Source organism: Rhinolophus sinicus, chromosome 1 (genome assembly GCF_057876585.1).
Source record: "Rhinolophus sinicus isolate RSI-liver-muscle chromosome 1, RSI-T2T, whole genome shotgun sequence".
Lineage (NCBI taxonomy): Eukaryota > Metazoa > Chordata > Mammalia > Chiroptera > Rhinolophidae > Rhinolophus > Rhinolophus sinicus.
In genome coordinates, this window is record NC_142501.1 from 115593967 (window position 1) to 115611429 (window position 17463).

Genomic DNA, 17463 nt, shown 5'->3' on the forward strand with positions numbered 1-17463 from the left:
TCCAAATGGCCCCTTGGCGGCAGTATTGCCCCCATTTACTGCCAATACTCTGATCTGCTCTTCCTTTGATTAACAAATGACTAATGCAATGGTCACCTATCAGTTATATATCATGCCTTTCTACTGGACTTGAAAATCAATCAGGAGAGATGCTTGGAAGACCATAAAGCACTTCTTGCCTCTAGTGGCCGCCAAAGGCCCTGGACCCTGTGCCTTACGTAGCTGCGCTGACACCAGACCTGTGACCTCTTTCTGCCTTGAATACCTCTCCGCCCGCATATCTCCTCCCTGTTGTTCTGAACAACCGGGGCTTGCTCCTGCCAAGTGCTTGGTCCGCAGAAATGTATAGAAAAGACTGGTCTATAATCCCTGGGGAGGCATTGAATGCCTTCCATGTTCAAGCCTGTATTGGGACGGTAGGACTGAGTCCCTTCCCGTGTGCAGCTGACCTAGTTGCACTGTTCGTGATGACAGCATTTCAAGTTTACATTTAATGGTTTAAAAAATCACCAAATGCTTTCATACCCTTTTTTCTGTGCATGTTAAGAACGTGTGTTTACTTGTGATCATCTTTTGGTTTGCGTGATCAGCCCTCATGACAGTGAGCTTACCTCTTCAGTTCTCTCTGATTATTACTGAACTGCTGCCTGAATATATGCTGGATTTGGCATAAGGTCTCCTGGATGCCTTGTCATTCCAGGTCGAGGCTGAGCTGCAGGAACTCTACTTTGATCCACTGGTGAAAAAAGAACAAATGGAAGAAAAGATGAGAAGTATCAAAGAAGTGAAATGTCGAGTGGTGACATGCAGGACGGTGAGTGCGGGAGACGGTTCTGACCGTGGGCCCTGTCATGTGCTGTTGTGACTTAACAGGACATGGAGGGTCTGTGGCATGTGCGGCCGTGTCTTGTGACCAGAGACCCGCTTAGGTCCTTCGTTTATGACGTAACGTCTCTGCCCATTGGACCCAAGTTATTGTTACGTCTTGCTCACGTTTCTAGCTGAGGGTGTCCTCAGTCTACACAGTTAGTTCACAGTCCCTGGGACCTTGGCTGAATGACTTGATCTGGCATCACGTGTTATGACAAACTACTTTCGTCCCTTTGTACTTGGGGCTTAATGTACTAAATGAGTCTCAATGCAGAATTTGAATTATTGTCTATGTTTGCAGAATTTTTACCCTAAGTCTATTAGAAAATATAATATCCCCTATTCCTCAACATCAATAAAAAATGTCCCCCCCAAAAAAAAAATCTCTTGCTGAGCACTATTGCTTCCATTACCACTGATTTTATACCTGCCCAGCTAATTGGCCTTATACATGTGTAAGAGGAGAAAGAGGCTTAGCTTACCAAGTACAATTTTCTCTTTATGCCTTTAAAATCCTTAGATTCTGCTTTATATTTAGGGGGCAGCCTTGAACTAGCCACCACCAAAAAGTAGGGTTTCCTGGAGAGGATTCAGGCCTTGAAGAGTAAGTAAAGGTTTTACCACAGATGGCACAGCTTTATTCTAACAAAGTGAGAAACATGAGCACCTGGCTGGTGTGTTAGTTTCCTGTTGCTGCTCTGACAAATGACCACTGACTTGGTAGCATAAAACAACACAAATTTATTAGGTTGGTGCAAAAGTAATTGCAGATTTTGCAATTTTAACCTTTTAAACCACAATTACTTTTGCACCAACCTCCTGTTATCTTATGGTTCTGTAGGTCAGAAGTCTTTGTGGGGCTCACAGGGCTAAAATCGGGGTGTCCTTAGGGCTGTGTTCCTTTCTGTAGGCTCTAGGGGAGAATCCGTTTCCTTGTCTTTCCCGGCTTCTAGATCCTGCCCGGATTCCTTGGTTTGTGGCCCTGCCTCCTTCTTCGAAGCCAGCAATGGCAGGTTGAGCCCTCTCATGGCATCTCTCCAACCTCCTGCCCTGTATTCACTTCCACTTTTAACGACATCTTGTGATTTCATTGGGCCCACCCAGATAATCCAAGATAATCTCCTGATCTTAAATGCAACTAATTAGTAACCTTAATCCCCTTTTACTGTGTAACCTGACAGACTCATAGGTTCTAGGGAATCAGGTGTGTACATCCTTGGGGAAGGGGGACATTATTCTGCCTACCACACAGCTGGCATACCACTCTGTCTGTGTTGCGGTTGCCAAAGTCAGAAGTTATTTATCTAGACTCAATGTAATTAGCAGAAATTAACATTGCACTGTCCTAGAAATTAACCTTTTTCGATTTTCACCTACCATTTCTTATTCTCTACAGCCCTTTTGAGAATCACAATTAAGTGAATTACTTCATTCCTCTGTCTTGGTTTTGCTGATTAAAAAATAAGAGTGGTAATAAGCTTATGCCCTTTTCAGAGGCCTTGTAAGCAAAAATAATTGAGCTGCTGATCAACCTTCCTAAATGGGCCCCATGTCTCAGTACCCTATAGCCAAGGGACTGCAGCGACTATAGAATAGACCTGTGAGGCAATTTAGAGGTTTCTAGTATTTTTCTTCCTCTGCCCTTGCTGTTGTTTTGATGTCACAGAAGGTTATGGTGTGCTTCGTGCCTGACCAGAAATTGGGACAAACATGAGAAAAAGTGGTATCAGTATGAGGGACCCAAGAAGAAACACAGGGGTCGCCGTAGCTAGTAGATAAGGTGGCAGCTCTACTAGCAAGCACCAGGGTGGTGACGAGAGAACCAAAGGTTGCCCTCGTAGCAGCTAACCAGTTTCTCCTTCAGAGCTCCTGACCAGATGTGCGCCCTTCTGTTGGTTTTATGCAGTGTGCCTACACCCACTTCAAGCCTTTGGAGACCTGTGTCCATGAGCAACACAACTACCACTGGCATGACGGCATAAAGAGGTTTTTCAAGTGTCCCTGTGGAAACAGATGTATCTCCCTTGCCAGGCTTCCCAAAAAGCACTGCAGGTATGAGAACTGCCTAGGGTTCCTTGTCCTGTCTGGGCTTCTGGAACCCAATTCCAGTGTGCTGCTGTTGCATTGGAACATTGGACAGTCTTACGTGACGGTCAAACCTTATTTCTGTGCCTTCTTGTAGCTCCTCGAGGGAAGGACCCCTGCCCTCGTTACTGCTTTATCCCCAATTGTTAATATAGTGCCCGGCCCATAGTAGGTCCTCAGAAATATTTGCTGAGTAAATAAAGTATGGGTAATGTGTGTTCGGGAATGTGTGTATTTGCTGGGGGTTGGGAAATTGGACTTTTTCCCTCCACTGTTCAGCAGTTTTTTGTTGTTTTTTTTTTACTTTTGTGGGAAACTTCAGATGCAGAGGCAGAGCTGCTGTGTTGAGCATTACTCACATAGAGCACACCCTGTGGGCTTCAGGGTGGGTGATCACGTGCAGCTTGTAGAGTATTGTCACTGGTCCATTCAATGCTCTCATTTATGGACAGTCACATGCCACATAATGATGTTTCAGTCAGCCATGGACCGCATACATGACGGTGGCTGCGTAACATTGTAATGGAGTTGAAACATTCCTATCACCTAGTGACAACATAGCCATCGTGACATGGTAGCTGTTGTAATGCCATAGCCATCATGTCATAGAGCAAGACATTCCTCACATGTTTGTGGTGATGCTGGTATAAAGAACCTGCTGTGTGGCCAGTCATATTTCCCTGCTGTTCTAGAAGTCCCCACGAAAGTGTAGTTAGGTGTAGTTACATGTATTTCTTAATGGCCCCAATGATTGCTTTTTTGACCCAAGGATTAGTAATGTTTAATTTCCAAACATATGGGATTGATTTTTACCTTTTTTTTTTTTTTTGTCATTAACGTCTGATTTTATTGGCAGTGTTCTTAGAGGACATAATTTGTATGACATTGATCCTTTGGGATTTGAAGCAATTTCAGGATCACCTTTAGTCTTCCTGAGGATGTCTCACCAGGATAGTCTCAGTACCCTTTTCTTTGCTTGTTTGATTTTGGTTGCTGTTTGCTTCCTGAAACGTATTCACTCTCACTTCAAGTTTCTCCAAAGCTGAACTGTTGGAAAGGAGGCTCGGACTACATGCTAGTTCATCACCTTGTCAGGAGCTGATTTTTGAACTGTTTGCAGTCTAGATTATAATTGTTTTAAGTACTTATGTGTATACTGATACTTGACTTCTCTCCAAAATATTGTAATGACAGCTTACGTGAGACATTTGCATACTGCATTAAGGATAAGCAGTAAGTACAGCTCACTAATGGAAGAGCAACATGCCTTTTTGGCCTCCAGGTGGCACTGTTATTTTTGTGAAGAACAGCTGCGTTCTCTGCTCTTTCTCTTGTCAATTCTTGATCTAGAGCAGAAGTAGGCAAGCTTTTTCTATAAAAGACCAGATAGGAAAAATACTAGGCTTCGTTGGCCACATGGTCGGTTTTCACAACTACTCCGCTTTGCTATTGTAGCTCGAAAGCAGCCACAAATGGACATGGCTGTGTTCAAATAAGACTTTATTTATGAAAACACGTGCCAGGCTGGATTTGACCCATGGGTTGCATTTTTTTTGCTGACCCCGGACTAAAACTGATTTTTTTCTTAGTATCGTCATTGATCTCCTACCATAGTAGGCTGCAAAAGTTCTCTCAGTAGATCTTGAACTGGTCTCTAGATGGGGAAGGTGATGGAGAGGTTCAAGGCTAAGGCTATGGCATGCTGACTGTCAGGGCAGGAGGAGAGTCTAACTTTGTTCTGTATTGGTCTCAGCCTATCAATAGCCAGTGTTGTGTCTGGACCAGCCCTAGTGGTTCTTACTGTGATTGCAAGACGCCCTTCAGCAATAACCATCAGGGAACTCTGAAAAGATACAGGTTTATTATTTACAAGAGCTGGAAATTACACAGCACACCTGGGGCCACACAGGTCTCAGGTGGGATTCTACTTTTATTGGGGTCAGGGTGGGGTCTAGGGTTTCCAGGGCTCACTCTCTATTGGTGAATTTAAAACATAAGAGGAGGGATTTAAAGCGCAGGAAGAGAAAACAAGTAGCCCAAATGGTCAGTTGTTGAAGGTAATAGAGATCTCTAAAACCAAGGAACCTCAATGGGGTGGCAGGTGGCCTACCTAACCCTGTGGCTGGCAATGTGTTTATTGAGTTAGCCATCTTCGAAGTGGATGCTTCTTCGAAATGGATGCCTCATCAATCAGAGCTTAAGTCATGCACTTGCATTACAAAAAAGAAAAAGAAAATGTCAGGGCTTACCCTACAAAACTAGACAGGGAAGAAGGATGAAGCAGGTAGGTCGTCCCCTAAGCCCCAGACCCTCTCAGTGCCCAGGGGAAGACATACTTCCATGACTTTCCTGTATTCTGTGTTTCTCTCTTTCTTCTCCAGAATGCACTTGGTAGAAATAAGCTTTCCCCATACTAGCCACATCTCTTCTCAGGACTGGATTCACCCACCATGTTAAAAAAGGAGAACAAGAATATCTGTGCCTTCTGGATAATAAGAAAGCAAACACATTTGGGTTATAAAAAAAAGGAGGAAGGATTATCCCGACTAGAAGGAAGATTAATCCTTTTTTATCCCAACCTTTTAGTTCCAGAAAAAGAGAAAAGGGTGTTAGCTCCTAAATCTGAGTGTCATCCTGGTGGCTGTGAGGCACCAAGCTTGCATTCATCACCTACCATGTGCCCTGTCATACTGCCTTCAGAAATTCCATCTCTGATGTGCCTGACTTATATTACAGAGTTGAAAACCATTTCTCCAGTCACTGGCGTGTGTATTTTCAGTGGCATTTGAACATAACCTGTAATATATGTGTCATCTATATCAGCTTCTGCTTGAATGGGGGAACTCTCGTGGTGTCTGTCTGTATGTGTGTGGGCCCGTACCTCATGCTGAGTAAATCCCATCTTTTCTGTTTCAGTAACTGTGGCCTCTTCAAATGGGAGCGGGATGGAATGCTAAAGGTATGGCATTTGCATGATGACTAATTTTAGTGACCCATACAAATAATATTGACCCATTTCTTATTAAACTACTTTCAATTTTCCAGGAAAAGACAGGTCCAAAGATAGGAGGAGAAACCCTGTTACCAAGAGGAGAAGAACATGCCAAATTTTTGAATAGCCTTAAATAGCCCTGCCTTCAAACAGGTACTCACAACCTACGTTGCTTCCTGTGGTTCTGGGAAAGCAAAGCGTTGACTCTGTGTTGCCCTGCTCCTGATTGACACAGTCAAAACAAATACTTGTTCAGCCTACACGCATTGCCTACTTACCTCCCTCCATTGTGTTGGTTTGACACCAAATTTAACATTGATCTTTAAGTGGGAAATCAAGATGTTATTGTCTTCTGTGTTCTTAGCATTGATGGCTGCATTCATACAACTTTTTTGCCCAAAAACTGGAAGGTAAATCAAGAGCTGGTTTCTGTATCTCTTGGATGATAGTATGTTCAGTATCACTTCTTTATCCCAGTAAGGTTCTACCTTGTGTTTATATGGACACAGAGGCAAAAGAATTAATTTAGTTTACCCCAGATAAGTTGCTTAACTTCTGGGCTTCAGTTGCCTTAAAATGAGGAAGGTTGGACTAAATGATCTTTAAATGTGTCTTTTAGCACTCAGATTCTATAAATATATATAACTTTTTTTCATCTAGATAATAATGGTCATTGCCTTTGATTTGGTCTTGATGTACTGATCCTACAAGCCAGGTTCCTTCTTTCTGTTCTATTTTCTGGGTTTTGTTCTTTAAGATTTATCAAGTCATTGAATCACGTGGCATTTCAATTCATATCTCTGTATGGTTGTCTGTCCCCTTACAATGTTGTGGAGTTCTGTAATGGAAATAACCTAAAATCGTATCATTTTTAAATATGGCTTTTTTTTTAAAATGGCCCAAAGAAACTTTGAAACTTCTAATCAAGATGAATGCAACATTTGAGAAGTCGTGAAGCATGGCTGAAAAACAGAAACATCCCGTTAAAGACAGAATCCACAGAGTTTGGAATTTACACAGAGACTTTATTATACACATCAAGAATTATAGGTCAGTCTCCACGTAAATTATCACCAAAAAGTCCACTTAGGAGATTTTTCTGCGAGGGCAACCTGACTTTCCAAATACCATTTGACCCAAGTGAATCCCGGTACCCCATAAAGATTGGGTAAATTGGTAGGATTCTTACACTAAGATTTAAGATCTTGCTAGAAATAGATTTTCCCAAGATGGTGATATGGCAGGAATAAAACAAGTATAGGAGGTGGTCGAGAGAGATGGTTGATTTAGGTATATGAGCCGGGAATACAATTCACGTGCCTTAGATTTCACAAGACTCTGCTGTGTATGGATAGAAGGTGCTGTGTCTCACCTTTGTGTTCCCTCTAATGTCATATCCTGATTATATTTTTAGGAGTATTATACCTTCCACGAGGCGTTGGGTTTTTAAATTTTATTTTTAAGCTAACAAAGAATAAAGTGTTTCATTCTCAATACGAGCCAAAAACACTAGAAACTGTGATATTTTTAATGGGTCATTTAGAGTAGATTATCTATTCCGTAAACTTCAAACAGAGCTATATGTTTGAAATGGGTCACAACTGAGCAGCTGCCTAGAACTTGACCTACAGGTTGCTCTTTGAGTAATTCCCTTCACATGTGAGAACATTTTCTTATCTGAACCAAGTGTGTCGTCCGAGTCCATATTCACTTGTGTATTGTGTATAAGTAGTGTGATATTCTTGTAGAGGTTGATGGTGAGCTGAATCTGGATGTCTTTCTTTTTTAAGTTTTATTTTACATTTTGAAATAATTTAAAAATATAATGGAATGACTGCTCAGTTACTCTGGATCTTGGGGAGTTTTCCTTTGAGATGATTTGTATGTGTGAAAGGGGGGTGGGGCTTTCTTAGAATATTCAGGGGAAAAAAGGGGCCAGAGAGGCGACTTATTTACATTGAAAATAGGATTCATCAGTGAGATCAGTCTCTTAATCCTACCCTCTTTCTTAGCGTGTAAATGCTTTCCTATAAAAGCAAAATGTGTGTTATTATTCTTTCCCTGTCATTGGCAATGTAGGGCTGATTGTGTTAATCACAGGCAATCAAAATATGGTAAGTACACAACAAAAACTGTCCTCCGTGAGCATGTTCTGTTCTGAGCATCACAAAAGATTTTTTTTTTTTTTTTTTTTGCTGCCTTTTTCTGTTTAGAGGAAATAAGTGGCTTTCTAAAGAAAAACCACCTTTCTCTTGAGTTTTGTTAAAATACATTTTCCCTTCCACACCACAAAAGGAAAACTGAAGTGATTTAGGTAACAATAATCCAGAACAGCAAATAAGAAACTTCTGAATGATTGGTGTGGAATCTGCCCCAAAGGGAACTTAAAATATTAAAAGTTAACAGCTTTTAAAATTTTTCAAGTTTTCAAGTTTTAAAAACATTGCAAGGTGACTGATATACAGCAAAGCTGACAGGAAGAGAGTGCATGGATTGGGTTTTTGTGTAGAAATAGATGATAGAAGTAAAGCTTGGTGCAGATTAAATTTTTAAATTTAAACCATTAATTTTTAAAAATCAGGAGAGTAAATCTGTTTGCCTAAGTCAGTGACAGCAGCCCATCAGAGCTTGTACTCTACAAGTAACACAGACATCTCTGATCCCGTGGGAGATTTGGAAACAATACAGCTCTAAAGAAGGATGGATGGCTCAAAAAAGGAAATTCTATGTTTCCCAATATTGAGGAAAGAAATGGTGATATATCTAAAGAAAATAATAGAGAAGCACAAAAGATTAAAGAAATCAGTTGGCTTAAGTTGACGGTAGTTTGTGAAAAAGCTGTGGAATTTGTGAAAATTAAAAGGAACCAAGAGTATAGCCACACTGCTGTACTACCTAGATCAAAATGGGCCAAGAGTCATGCCATGTCCTGACTAGCTCAGACCATATCTGAAATACTGACTTACATTTTAGAGAAAAGCCAGACAACAGGAACAAACTTTTCATTGCACATGCACATGTTCATAAATGACCACAAAAGCTCCATAAATATTGATTTTGGAGTTACAAATACATTTTAGCAATTAGGTGGATCCACAAATAATTAGGAGCCACTTTGTAGTATTTCCCAAAACAGGACCAGGACAGGAGTGTCCCCATTTTGTAGATTAGACGATTGATGAAGTGATTTGAAAATTGTGGGTTGAAACCAGGTTTGCAGTAATGTTGCCAAGACTTCTCTGTTGGTACTTTTTAAAAGCAACTTTATTAAGGTCTGATTTCACATAGTAAGAGGCACAGTTCAGTAAATTTTGACAAATGTAAACACCCATGTAACCACCGCCACAAGCAAGATAGAGGATGTTTCCATCACCCCAAAAGGTTGCCTTGTACCACACCCCTCGCTACCCGCCATCATTGATCTGTTTTTTGTCACTATAACTTAGATTTGTCTTTCCTAGTGTTTCAGAGAAATGGAATCACACAGAATACACTCTTGTATCTGGCTTCTTTCACTCAGCATGTTTGAAGTACATGCGTGTTGCATGTATCATCAGTTCATTCATTTTTATTGTTGAGTATTTCACTGTGGATATGCCCCACAATTGATTTATTCACATGATGATGGACATTTTGGTTGGATGTTTTCAGTTTGGGATGTTATGAATAAAGCTGCTACTAATATTTAGATATAAGTCTTTCTTTGGATATGTGTTTTTTGTTTCTCAGATAAATATCTAGGAGTGGGATTTTTGGGTCATATGATAAGTTTGTGTTTAGATTTCTAAGAAACTGCCAAACTATTTTCCAAAGTGATTATCCCATTTTATATACCCACTGGTAATGTATTTGAGTTCCATTTGCTCCACATCCTCACCAGTATTTGATATTGTCAATCATTTTAATTTTAACCATTCTGATTTGTGTGTGGTGGTATGAAATTGTCGTTTAATTTGCATTCCCCTTTTCACTTTTTTTAACATGTCTTTCAAAGAGCAGTTTTTCATTTTGTTGAAGTCCATTTTATCAAATTCTTCTCTTTTGGTTCATGCATTTTCTTTGCTAGCTAAGAAATCTTTACCTGCCTTAAAGTCACAAAGATTTTCTTAAGGAATTTTGTATATAGTTTTAGCTTTCACTTTGTGGTCTGATCCATTTCAAGTGAATTTTTGTATAAGTTGTGAGGTGTAAGAGTTGAGGTTCATTGTTTTCTAAATGGATATTCAGTTGTTAACAGCACCACTCCATGGAATGATTATAATTTCCCCATTGGATTATTTCGGCTTCTTTGTCAAAAATCACTTGATCATAAACTTTGGGGTCTATATCTAGACTCAGTACTGTTAAATTCATGTATATGTCACTCCTTGTGGCAGTACCATACTGTCTTATTACTGGCGCTATATAATATATAAGATACTGTTAGTCCTCCAACTTTGTTCTTCTTTTCAAATTTCGTCTTGGCAGTTCTAGGTGCTTTGCATTTCAGTGTAAATTTTAGAATCAGCTTGTCAATTTCTGTCCCCCAAATCCTGCCGGAATTTTGTGTTTAATCTGTGGCTCAATTTGAGGGGAATTGACATCTTAACATTAAGACTGTCTAGCCATGAATATAATATATATCTATCCACTAATTTGGGTCTTCTTTAATTTTTCTCAGCAATGTTTAGTAATTTCACTGTACATATTGTATACATATTTTGTCATGATTATTTCTAAATATTCCATAGTTTTGACATTATAAATGGTATTTTTTTACATTTTAATTTCCAATTATTACTTGCTAGTATATAGACATAAAATGCATTTTTGTCTGTTGGCCTTGTATCCTGAGTTTATGCTAAAATGTACATACAGGTATTAGTCAAACACCATTTTTTTTTTTTAATAAATTCCTTAGGATGTTTCCTGTTCTTGTCTATATGACTTTTTTTCTTGTTCCTAGTCTGAAGAGGAAAGCATTTTGTTTCACCGTTAAGTATCAAGGAAGTATTTTGAGTAAGGTTGGACAAGAAGATCCGTAAATAATATTGTGGGTTTTGTATGTCTTCTGCATCCCCTAGAATGATGTTATCAGTTGGACACTAGTGGGCTTGACCTTGAGAGGGAGCAGACAGCCAATTCAAGACCTGGATTGAGTGCATTTTCAGGGTGTGATGCTGACTTTATGTTTACATAATTATTATACCAAAACAGCAGTGTCCAGTTATATGTCGTTCATGTACGTAGAATTAAAGGTACAAATGGTCTTCAGTGATGTTTCTAAAGGAAGGTACTATTCTCTTTTTTCAACAGTGATTTCTGGATGTCAACCTAAGTGTATATTTGAGTTGTTTATTATCTAAATCCACTTGCTAAATATAAAATATTTTGCCCTTCAGTACCATAGTTCTACACCGGGTGCATGATAAACAACCAAACATGAGGTAATAAAATCACAAGCTGGCGCGCCCCAACCTCCTTGACTTAATGAGGTTGCCATTTTTATTTGGGAAAGTTTTTAATTTGGGGGTCTACACACTGAATGATTTAGACTCACTAGTGTGTTATTTGAGACTCATTATTAGTGTCTAAATTAATGAGAAATTACCTGGAAAAATATTTTTCGCCTTTGTTTTACGTACTAAACTGGTGTTCTTGTCAGGCATGGCCCCTCAAACTGCCATTTCTGTAGGAGGCTTCTTACTTTAAGAAAGCTTGCTGAAAAATGCTTAACCATAAATGAACTATAGAGTTTTTTAATGGTAAGAAATTTGTTTAGGTAAAGTAGGCATCATTGGTCAAAAATGAATTTTCAAGTTTAAAAAATAAAAATGGAAAAGTATAGCTAGATACCATGTTTCCCGAAAATAAGACCTAGCTGGACAATCAGCTCTAATGCATCTTTTGGAGCAAAAATTAATATAAGACCTGGTATTACATATACTATATTATATTATATTACATTACATTACATTACATTATATTATATTATATAAGACTGGATCTTATAGTAAAATAAGACCGGGTCTTATATTAATTTTTGCTCCAAAAGACGCAGTAGAGCTGATTGTCTGGCTAGGTCTTATTTTTGGGAAACACGGTAGATGTACAAGATCTGATCATTAAGTTCGCGAACTTGTTGCAACGCTGTTGCTCACATGTTTTGATATCAGGGATTATTCATTATGAATTTGTACCAACTGTACAAACAGTTAACCAAATTTATTATTTGGCAGTAATGAAAAGGCTATGTGCAAAAGTTAGATGAAAGCAACCCGAACTTTTCACCAACAATTCATGACTCTTGCATCACGACAATGCACCAGCTCACATGACACTCTGTGAGGGAGTTTTTAGCCCATAAACAAATAACTATGGTAACACCCTTCCTATTCACCTGATCTGGCCCCCAGTGACTTCTTTCTTTACCTGAAGATAAAGGTAATATTGAAAAGAAGACATTTTGATGACATTCAGGACATCAGGGGTAATACAGTGACAGACCTGATGGCTATTCCAGAAAAAGAATTCCAAAATTGCTTTGAAAGGTGGACTAGGTGCTGGCATCAGTGCATAGCTTCCCAAGGGGAGTACTTCGAAGGTGAGCATAGTGATATTCAGCAGTGAGGTCTGTAGCACTTTTTCTAGGATGAGTTCATGGACTTGTCAGAGCTCGTACACAGGTGACTTGAAGGGTACTCAAAACTTGGGAATCATGGTTTTTTTGGGAGACAAGGGAGAGACATTGTTCCTTTTTGTCTTTTAAAAATTTTAAACTTGGTCTATACATTACCGATTCAAATTTTTTTTAATTAAAAATTTCAAAATGTAGAAAGTGGACTTTTATAAAGAGTCTACATTGTAAGATCTCAGCGTACACCAGAGTTACGAGATTTGAACTAGATCCTCCACATTTAACCAACTTGCGTTTAGAAAAATCCCTTAAGAACATTTAAATTATGAAAAACTTCCTAAGAATTAGAATGTAATTGGTTGAAAATGAATTAGAAATGAAATAACTCAGTCAAATGAAACTTATAAAAATATATAAAAAGTTAAAAAAAAAATTTTTTTAATCATTCTCTGGCTCACAAAAATTACCACCTCTTCCCCAAAAAATCTAAGCAAAAGTACCCGGTAATCAGTTGCGGTACCTCCCCTGGAGAGCACGCACATGCATACAAAAGAAAATGATGATATGCAAGACTAATGAACAGAAAATGAGTTTTCACCAATCCATCCTTTTACAGCTTTGTTTTCAAATACTTTCCTGAAACCCCTAAAGGACTAGGAGATAGTCATGTAAGAACAGAGAAGAGTTTAAAGAATGTCCCAAAGACCACACTTTTGACAAGGCCAGTCTAAAAATACAGATTGCTTCATTACTAATTTCCTATTAAATGTGGCTGCCCAGACTCCCTCCTGTTCCTGTTACCTTTGGCATGCTTCCCCCTGTCCAGAAATGACTGTGATTGGCTTTTAGTGAAGGAATTCTGGGTGGAATTTGAAAACCCTGAGGAATAATGGGGCCCTTGTTAAGGATGGGGTAGGACGAGGTAATAGAATTCTTATTTCTGCCAGAAATAAGGGAGCCCATTTCTGCCAGAGTTGTTTATCTACAGCCAACATGCCAAGCGCGGTCATTGAAAAGGCAAGGGCAGGCTGTTTTGTTTTGTTTTGTTCTGTTAAGCTGGCCACTCACCCAGACCATTCTTGGTTTTTGACAGCAGTGTTTCTTTCTATGGACAGGGCCAGTCTTTTGAGATGGTGGCTTCTCTGTATGGCTGTGAGTCAGAGGCTTCAGCCACCATCTACCTGGTTGCTGGCCCTCTTGCCAGAAGATGTTTGGATGGGTTATCATCACTTATAACAGGCCAGGTCACAGCTTCTGTTTCCTGGCTGAGGGGAGAGAGCAATGCTTTGTTTTTCTTGCCCAGCTGGGTGTGAAAACACAGAGACCCCTCATAAATTGGGGTTACCAATCTAAAGGGTCAGGGACTGAACCTGACCCTCAGGCGCCTGGCTTGAGGCCCTGGTCAACCAAGAGGGCAGTTTCGTGTGCGTAGACTGCACCTCACTTGTATCACTGGCCCAATAGCCCAGAGTCCTACCTTAAATCTGAGCTAGCCAATGGCTAACCTTGTACTGCTGCCCCAGCTGGTTGGCTCCCCATCTTGCTGTACTTGGCAACCGAGTTAAGATTAGACACATGTTGTTCCTACATGCCTGTTAGCAAGAATTTCCAATCTAGGTGGGATTAGATGCCGTGCGAAGCCTCACCCCCACGAGCACACACCTTGAGCCTGAGGGTATATCTGGCTGGCTTGCCTAAGGCTCCCTGTTCTGCCACTGTCTGGAGTGTGGTAGGAGGCAGATGGGATCCGCGCATGCATCTCTTGCTGCGTAATTCCAGAAGGAACATCCCAGACCTTTGTTCCACTGAAGCCGACTGATTTCTCCCATCCAGATCAGAGCCTGGGGAGATACAAGGCAAACAGCAGAGCTCCATGCCTTTCTGTTGAGATACATGCTTCCAAACTTTGAAATACTACTTCCTCCCAAATCATTTCAGTCTCATCAGGTAATAAGTAAAAATAGTCATAAAATGTTGAGGTATCTGCACAGCTCTTGACGCCAGTTTAGTCCCACTGCTGTAGCATTCTCATTTCAAGCTCCTCCTAGTAGTTTCCGTGAGGGCCGTGCAGAGCAGCAGGTTTCTAAAGAGCTGTTCTGTGGCAAACAGGCGCGAGGGCAGTGGGGTGGCTGGTGGGAATATGTGGATCCGGTGGTTGTGCACCAGTAACCTCGTGAGGTCTGGTTTAGAGGACGGTGAGATCTGTGATCTAAGGAGACACCATGAACAGTGTACATTGCAAGGATTCTCTCTGACTTCTCTGCCAATGTTCTCCATTTGCTTGGTTTAAGAAAAGATTGTTCTTAAACCAAAGATGTTCAGTGATGATAAACACATAACCTCTTTGATTTATCCAATTTAATATGTGTGTAGTTATGACCCAGCATTGTATTTATTTTCAGAAACCTTACTGAGAGGAATAGGGTAACTAAACTTTAGTATATTCACTAACATGCAAAGGGAGAAAAGACACACACACCCCACTAGTGCCATGTGATATAAATATAAACTAGGGCTTACCGAGGGAAACTGGAGGAGCACAGTGTTCTGAGCACCCATTACCTCACAGAGAAGCGTGCGTAAGCTGGGCAGATCCAATGTAAAAAGTGTTCTGGTAAAAGGCCCCCATTCCACAATGCTTTCCTTGCTTACTAGAAAGAAGCAAGGAACGTGGTGTCGAAAATGGAGCTACTTGGTTGAGGTAAATACTCATGTTAGACCTTGTTAGTAAGAGGAAGCTTTCAGAGCTCAACTTCTGATATCAGCCAGTGCTGTTTCACCAACTCAGATCTGCTAAGTAGCTCCTACCTGCACTACTGAGGGAAGGGCTCTCTGGACTTATGTAATGACATGTGACGTGGCCATTGTAAAGGATGGAGTATGTGAGTATAAACAGAAAACCTGGAAGGATACACACCAAAACCACCAGCAGGGCTCACCTCAGGATAGAACTAAAGAAGCAAAGGCAAAGACTCCCTTTTGGGGTAACGGATTTCTGTATTGCTTGAATTTGCTACTCTGAGCACATATTATAACCAAAATAATTTTACAGTAGAAATATCTTGTTTTAAAAAAAAAAAAGATTGGGTAAGGATGAATGAAAGTGTAAAGAATGTTTTAAGTGGTGAACTGCAGTGTTCAGTGGAATATTTTGTGCACGTTTTTCCAAGCCTGAGGAAACTTCATTACTCGCCTGGTTTCCTTTGGGAGCATTCTTATTTGATCCAGTTTGGACACCCACAGATATCTAAGATATGTGTTGGTCACATAACTTTAGAGCACATACCTTAGTAATCCCCAAAAGAGCATAATCAAAGTATTGTGGAGTCTCAGCTTCGAATCCTGTCACTTAAGGCACATTGAACACAAGTGCATCATGTCACTGGAAAACTGGGCACTGCTTTCCCTTGCTGCGACAGGACTTGTGCCCCAAGCCCGAGTCAACAGATTATGAATACAGGACTGCGGAGAGGAGAATGGCTCCTCTGTTCTATGTGCCTTGGTAACAGTTGATGGGGTTTGCCTGTTGCCTTTCTTAACTTCCCAAGGCCTGTTCAACGCCTGTCTGGTGTGAGAAAATGCAGTGCTGACTAGACTATATATATATGAGGTCATTTGGAAAATGCATAATCACTTTATCACTAGCATGTTTTTTAAAGATTTTGTCACTTTTTAAATATTATTTTAAAATATACACATTCATTGCAAACTGTCCTGATATAATAAATAGCCTCACCTCTGGTGGGGTATTTTACAGTGGAGCAGCTTTTCCTCAAAGGAAAGTTGCCTCAAAAGCAGGCTGGACTGGCTAGCCAGGGACCCTAGTCATGGGGTAAGGGCCAGGGGTGGGGACCGGGAGATGGCCAACAGTGGATGCTTATTCTTCATCTAGAGTCCTCTCCATCATGAGTGCTGTGACCCCACAGGTGCTTAAGCAGTGCCTGCTTAAGTTGTTCTTAGTCTTCTGTATTCTTAGTGTGGAATTCCAGAAGGCAGTTGAGAGCAAGAATGGATGCAGGAGAGATGCTGAGTCTGGAGCAGGAAGGCAGAGTAGTAAGGAGAGGAGAAAGGGGCACTGCTATGGGTTAAGTTGTGCCCCCCCAAAAAAAAAAAAGATACGTTGAAGTCCTAAGCCCCAGTACCTATGAATGTGACCTGATTTGGAAATAGGGTCTTTATAGACGTAATCGGGTTAAGGTGAGGTTAGTAGGGTACTTAATTCAGTATGACTGGTGCCCTTATAAGAAGAGACGAGGAGACACAGACAGAGGGAAGATGATGTGAAGACCTGAGGAGAGCAGAGGCCGTGTGACAATGGGGCAGAGATTGGAATGCTGCAGCCACCAGCCAAGGAATGCCTGGGGCTCCTAGAAGCTGGAAGAGGGGAGGAAGGATCCTCCTTTAGAGCCTTTGGAGGGGTGTGGCTCTGCAAACACCATAATTTCAGGCTTCCAGCCTCCAGAACTGTGGGAGAATACATTTTTATTGTTCTAAGCCACCCGGTTTGTGGTACTTTGTTATGGCAGCCCTAGCAAACTAATACAGGTGCTGTGAAGAAAAAGGAGATGACACCAAAACTTAATTTCTAGTTTGGATTACAGCTGGCCTTGCTGTAACCCTGGCTCCTGATCAGTGCAGTTAAACACCACAGTTGAACCTTAAGACTCTTTTCAGAGAAGTGCTTGGGTTCAGTAACCTCCTCAGAGAATGGTTTTACCAAAACAATTGTATTAGCATTGTTCTCGCATTCATGAGACTACTGATTCGTGCTGAGGAAATGGTGAGCAGTAGTCCTGAGTTCAAGCTTTCAAATGCACAAGTCAGTGAGAGTAACTTTTTCCCTCAGGGGAGACAAGGTGACCCCTGCTCAGTTTCAGATTTGAGAAGATAATTCACAAGG

At 40.6% G+C, this 17463-nt stretch overlaps 1 protein-coding gene across 6 annotated transcripts in view; it reads left to right on the forward strand.

Moving 5' to 3' along the window:
* MCM10 (minichromosome maintenance 10 replication initiation factor) overlaps positions 1-9635 on the forward strand; it is a 33172-nt gene extending 23537 nt beyond the window's left edge. For 5 of the 6 annotated variants that reach the window (XM_019738324.3, XM_088788947.1, XM_088788948.1 and 2 more), the window contains exons 17-20: positions 701-814; positions 2777-2922; positions 5872-5914; positions 6001-9635. In XM_019738324.3, coding sequence (XP_019593883.2) covers positions 701-814; positions 2777-2922; positions 5872-5914; positions 6001-6084 — 387 coding nt within the window. In that variant the 3' untranslated portion in view covers positions 6085-9635. The remainder of the gene's footprint in view (positions 1-700; positions 815-2776; positions 2923-5871; positions 5915-6000) is intronic. The other variant, XM_074324760.2, reaches the window with a different exon arrangement.
* The last annotated feature ends 7828 nt before the right edge of the window (positions 9636-17463 follow it).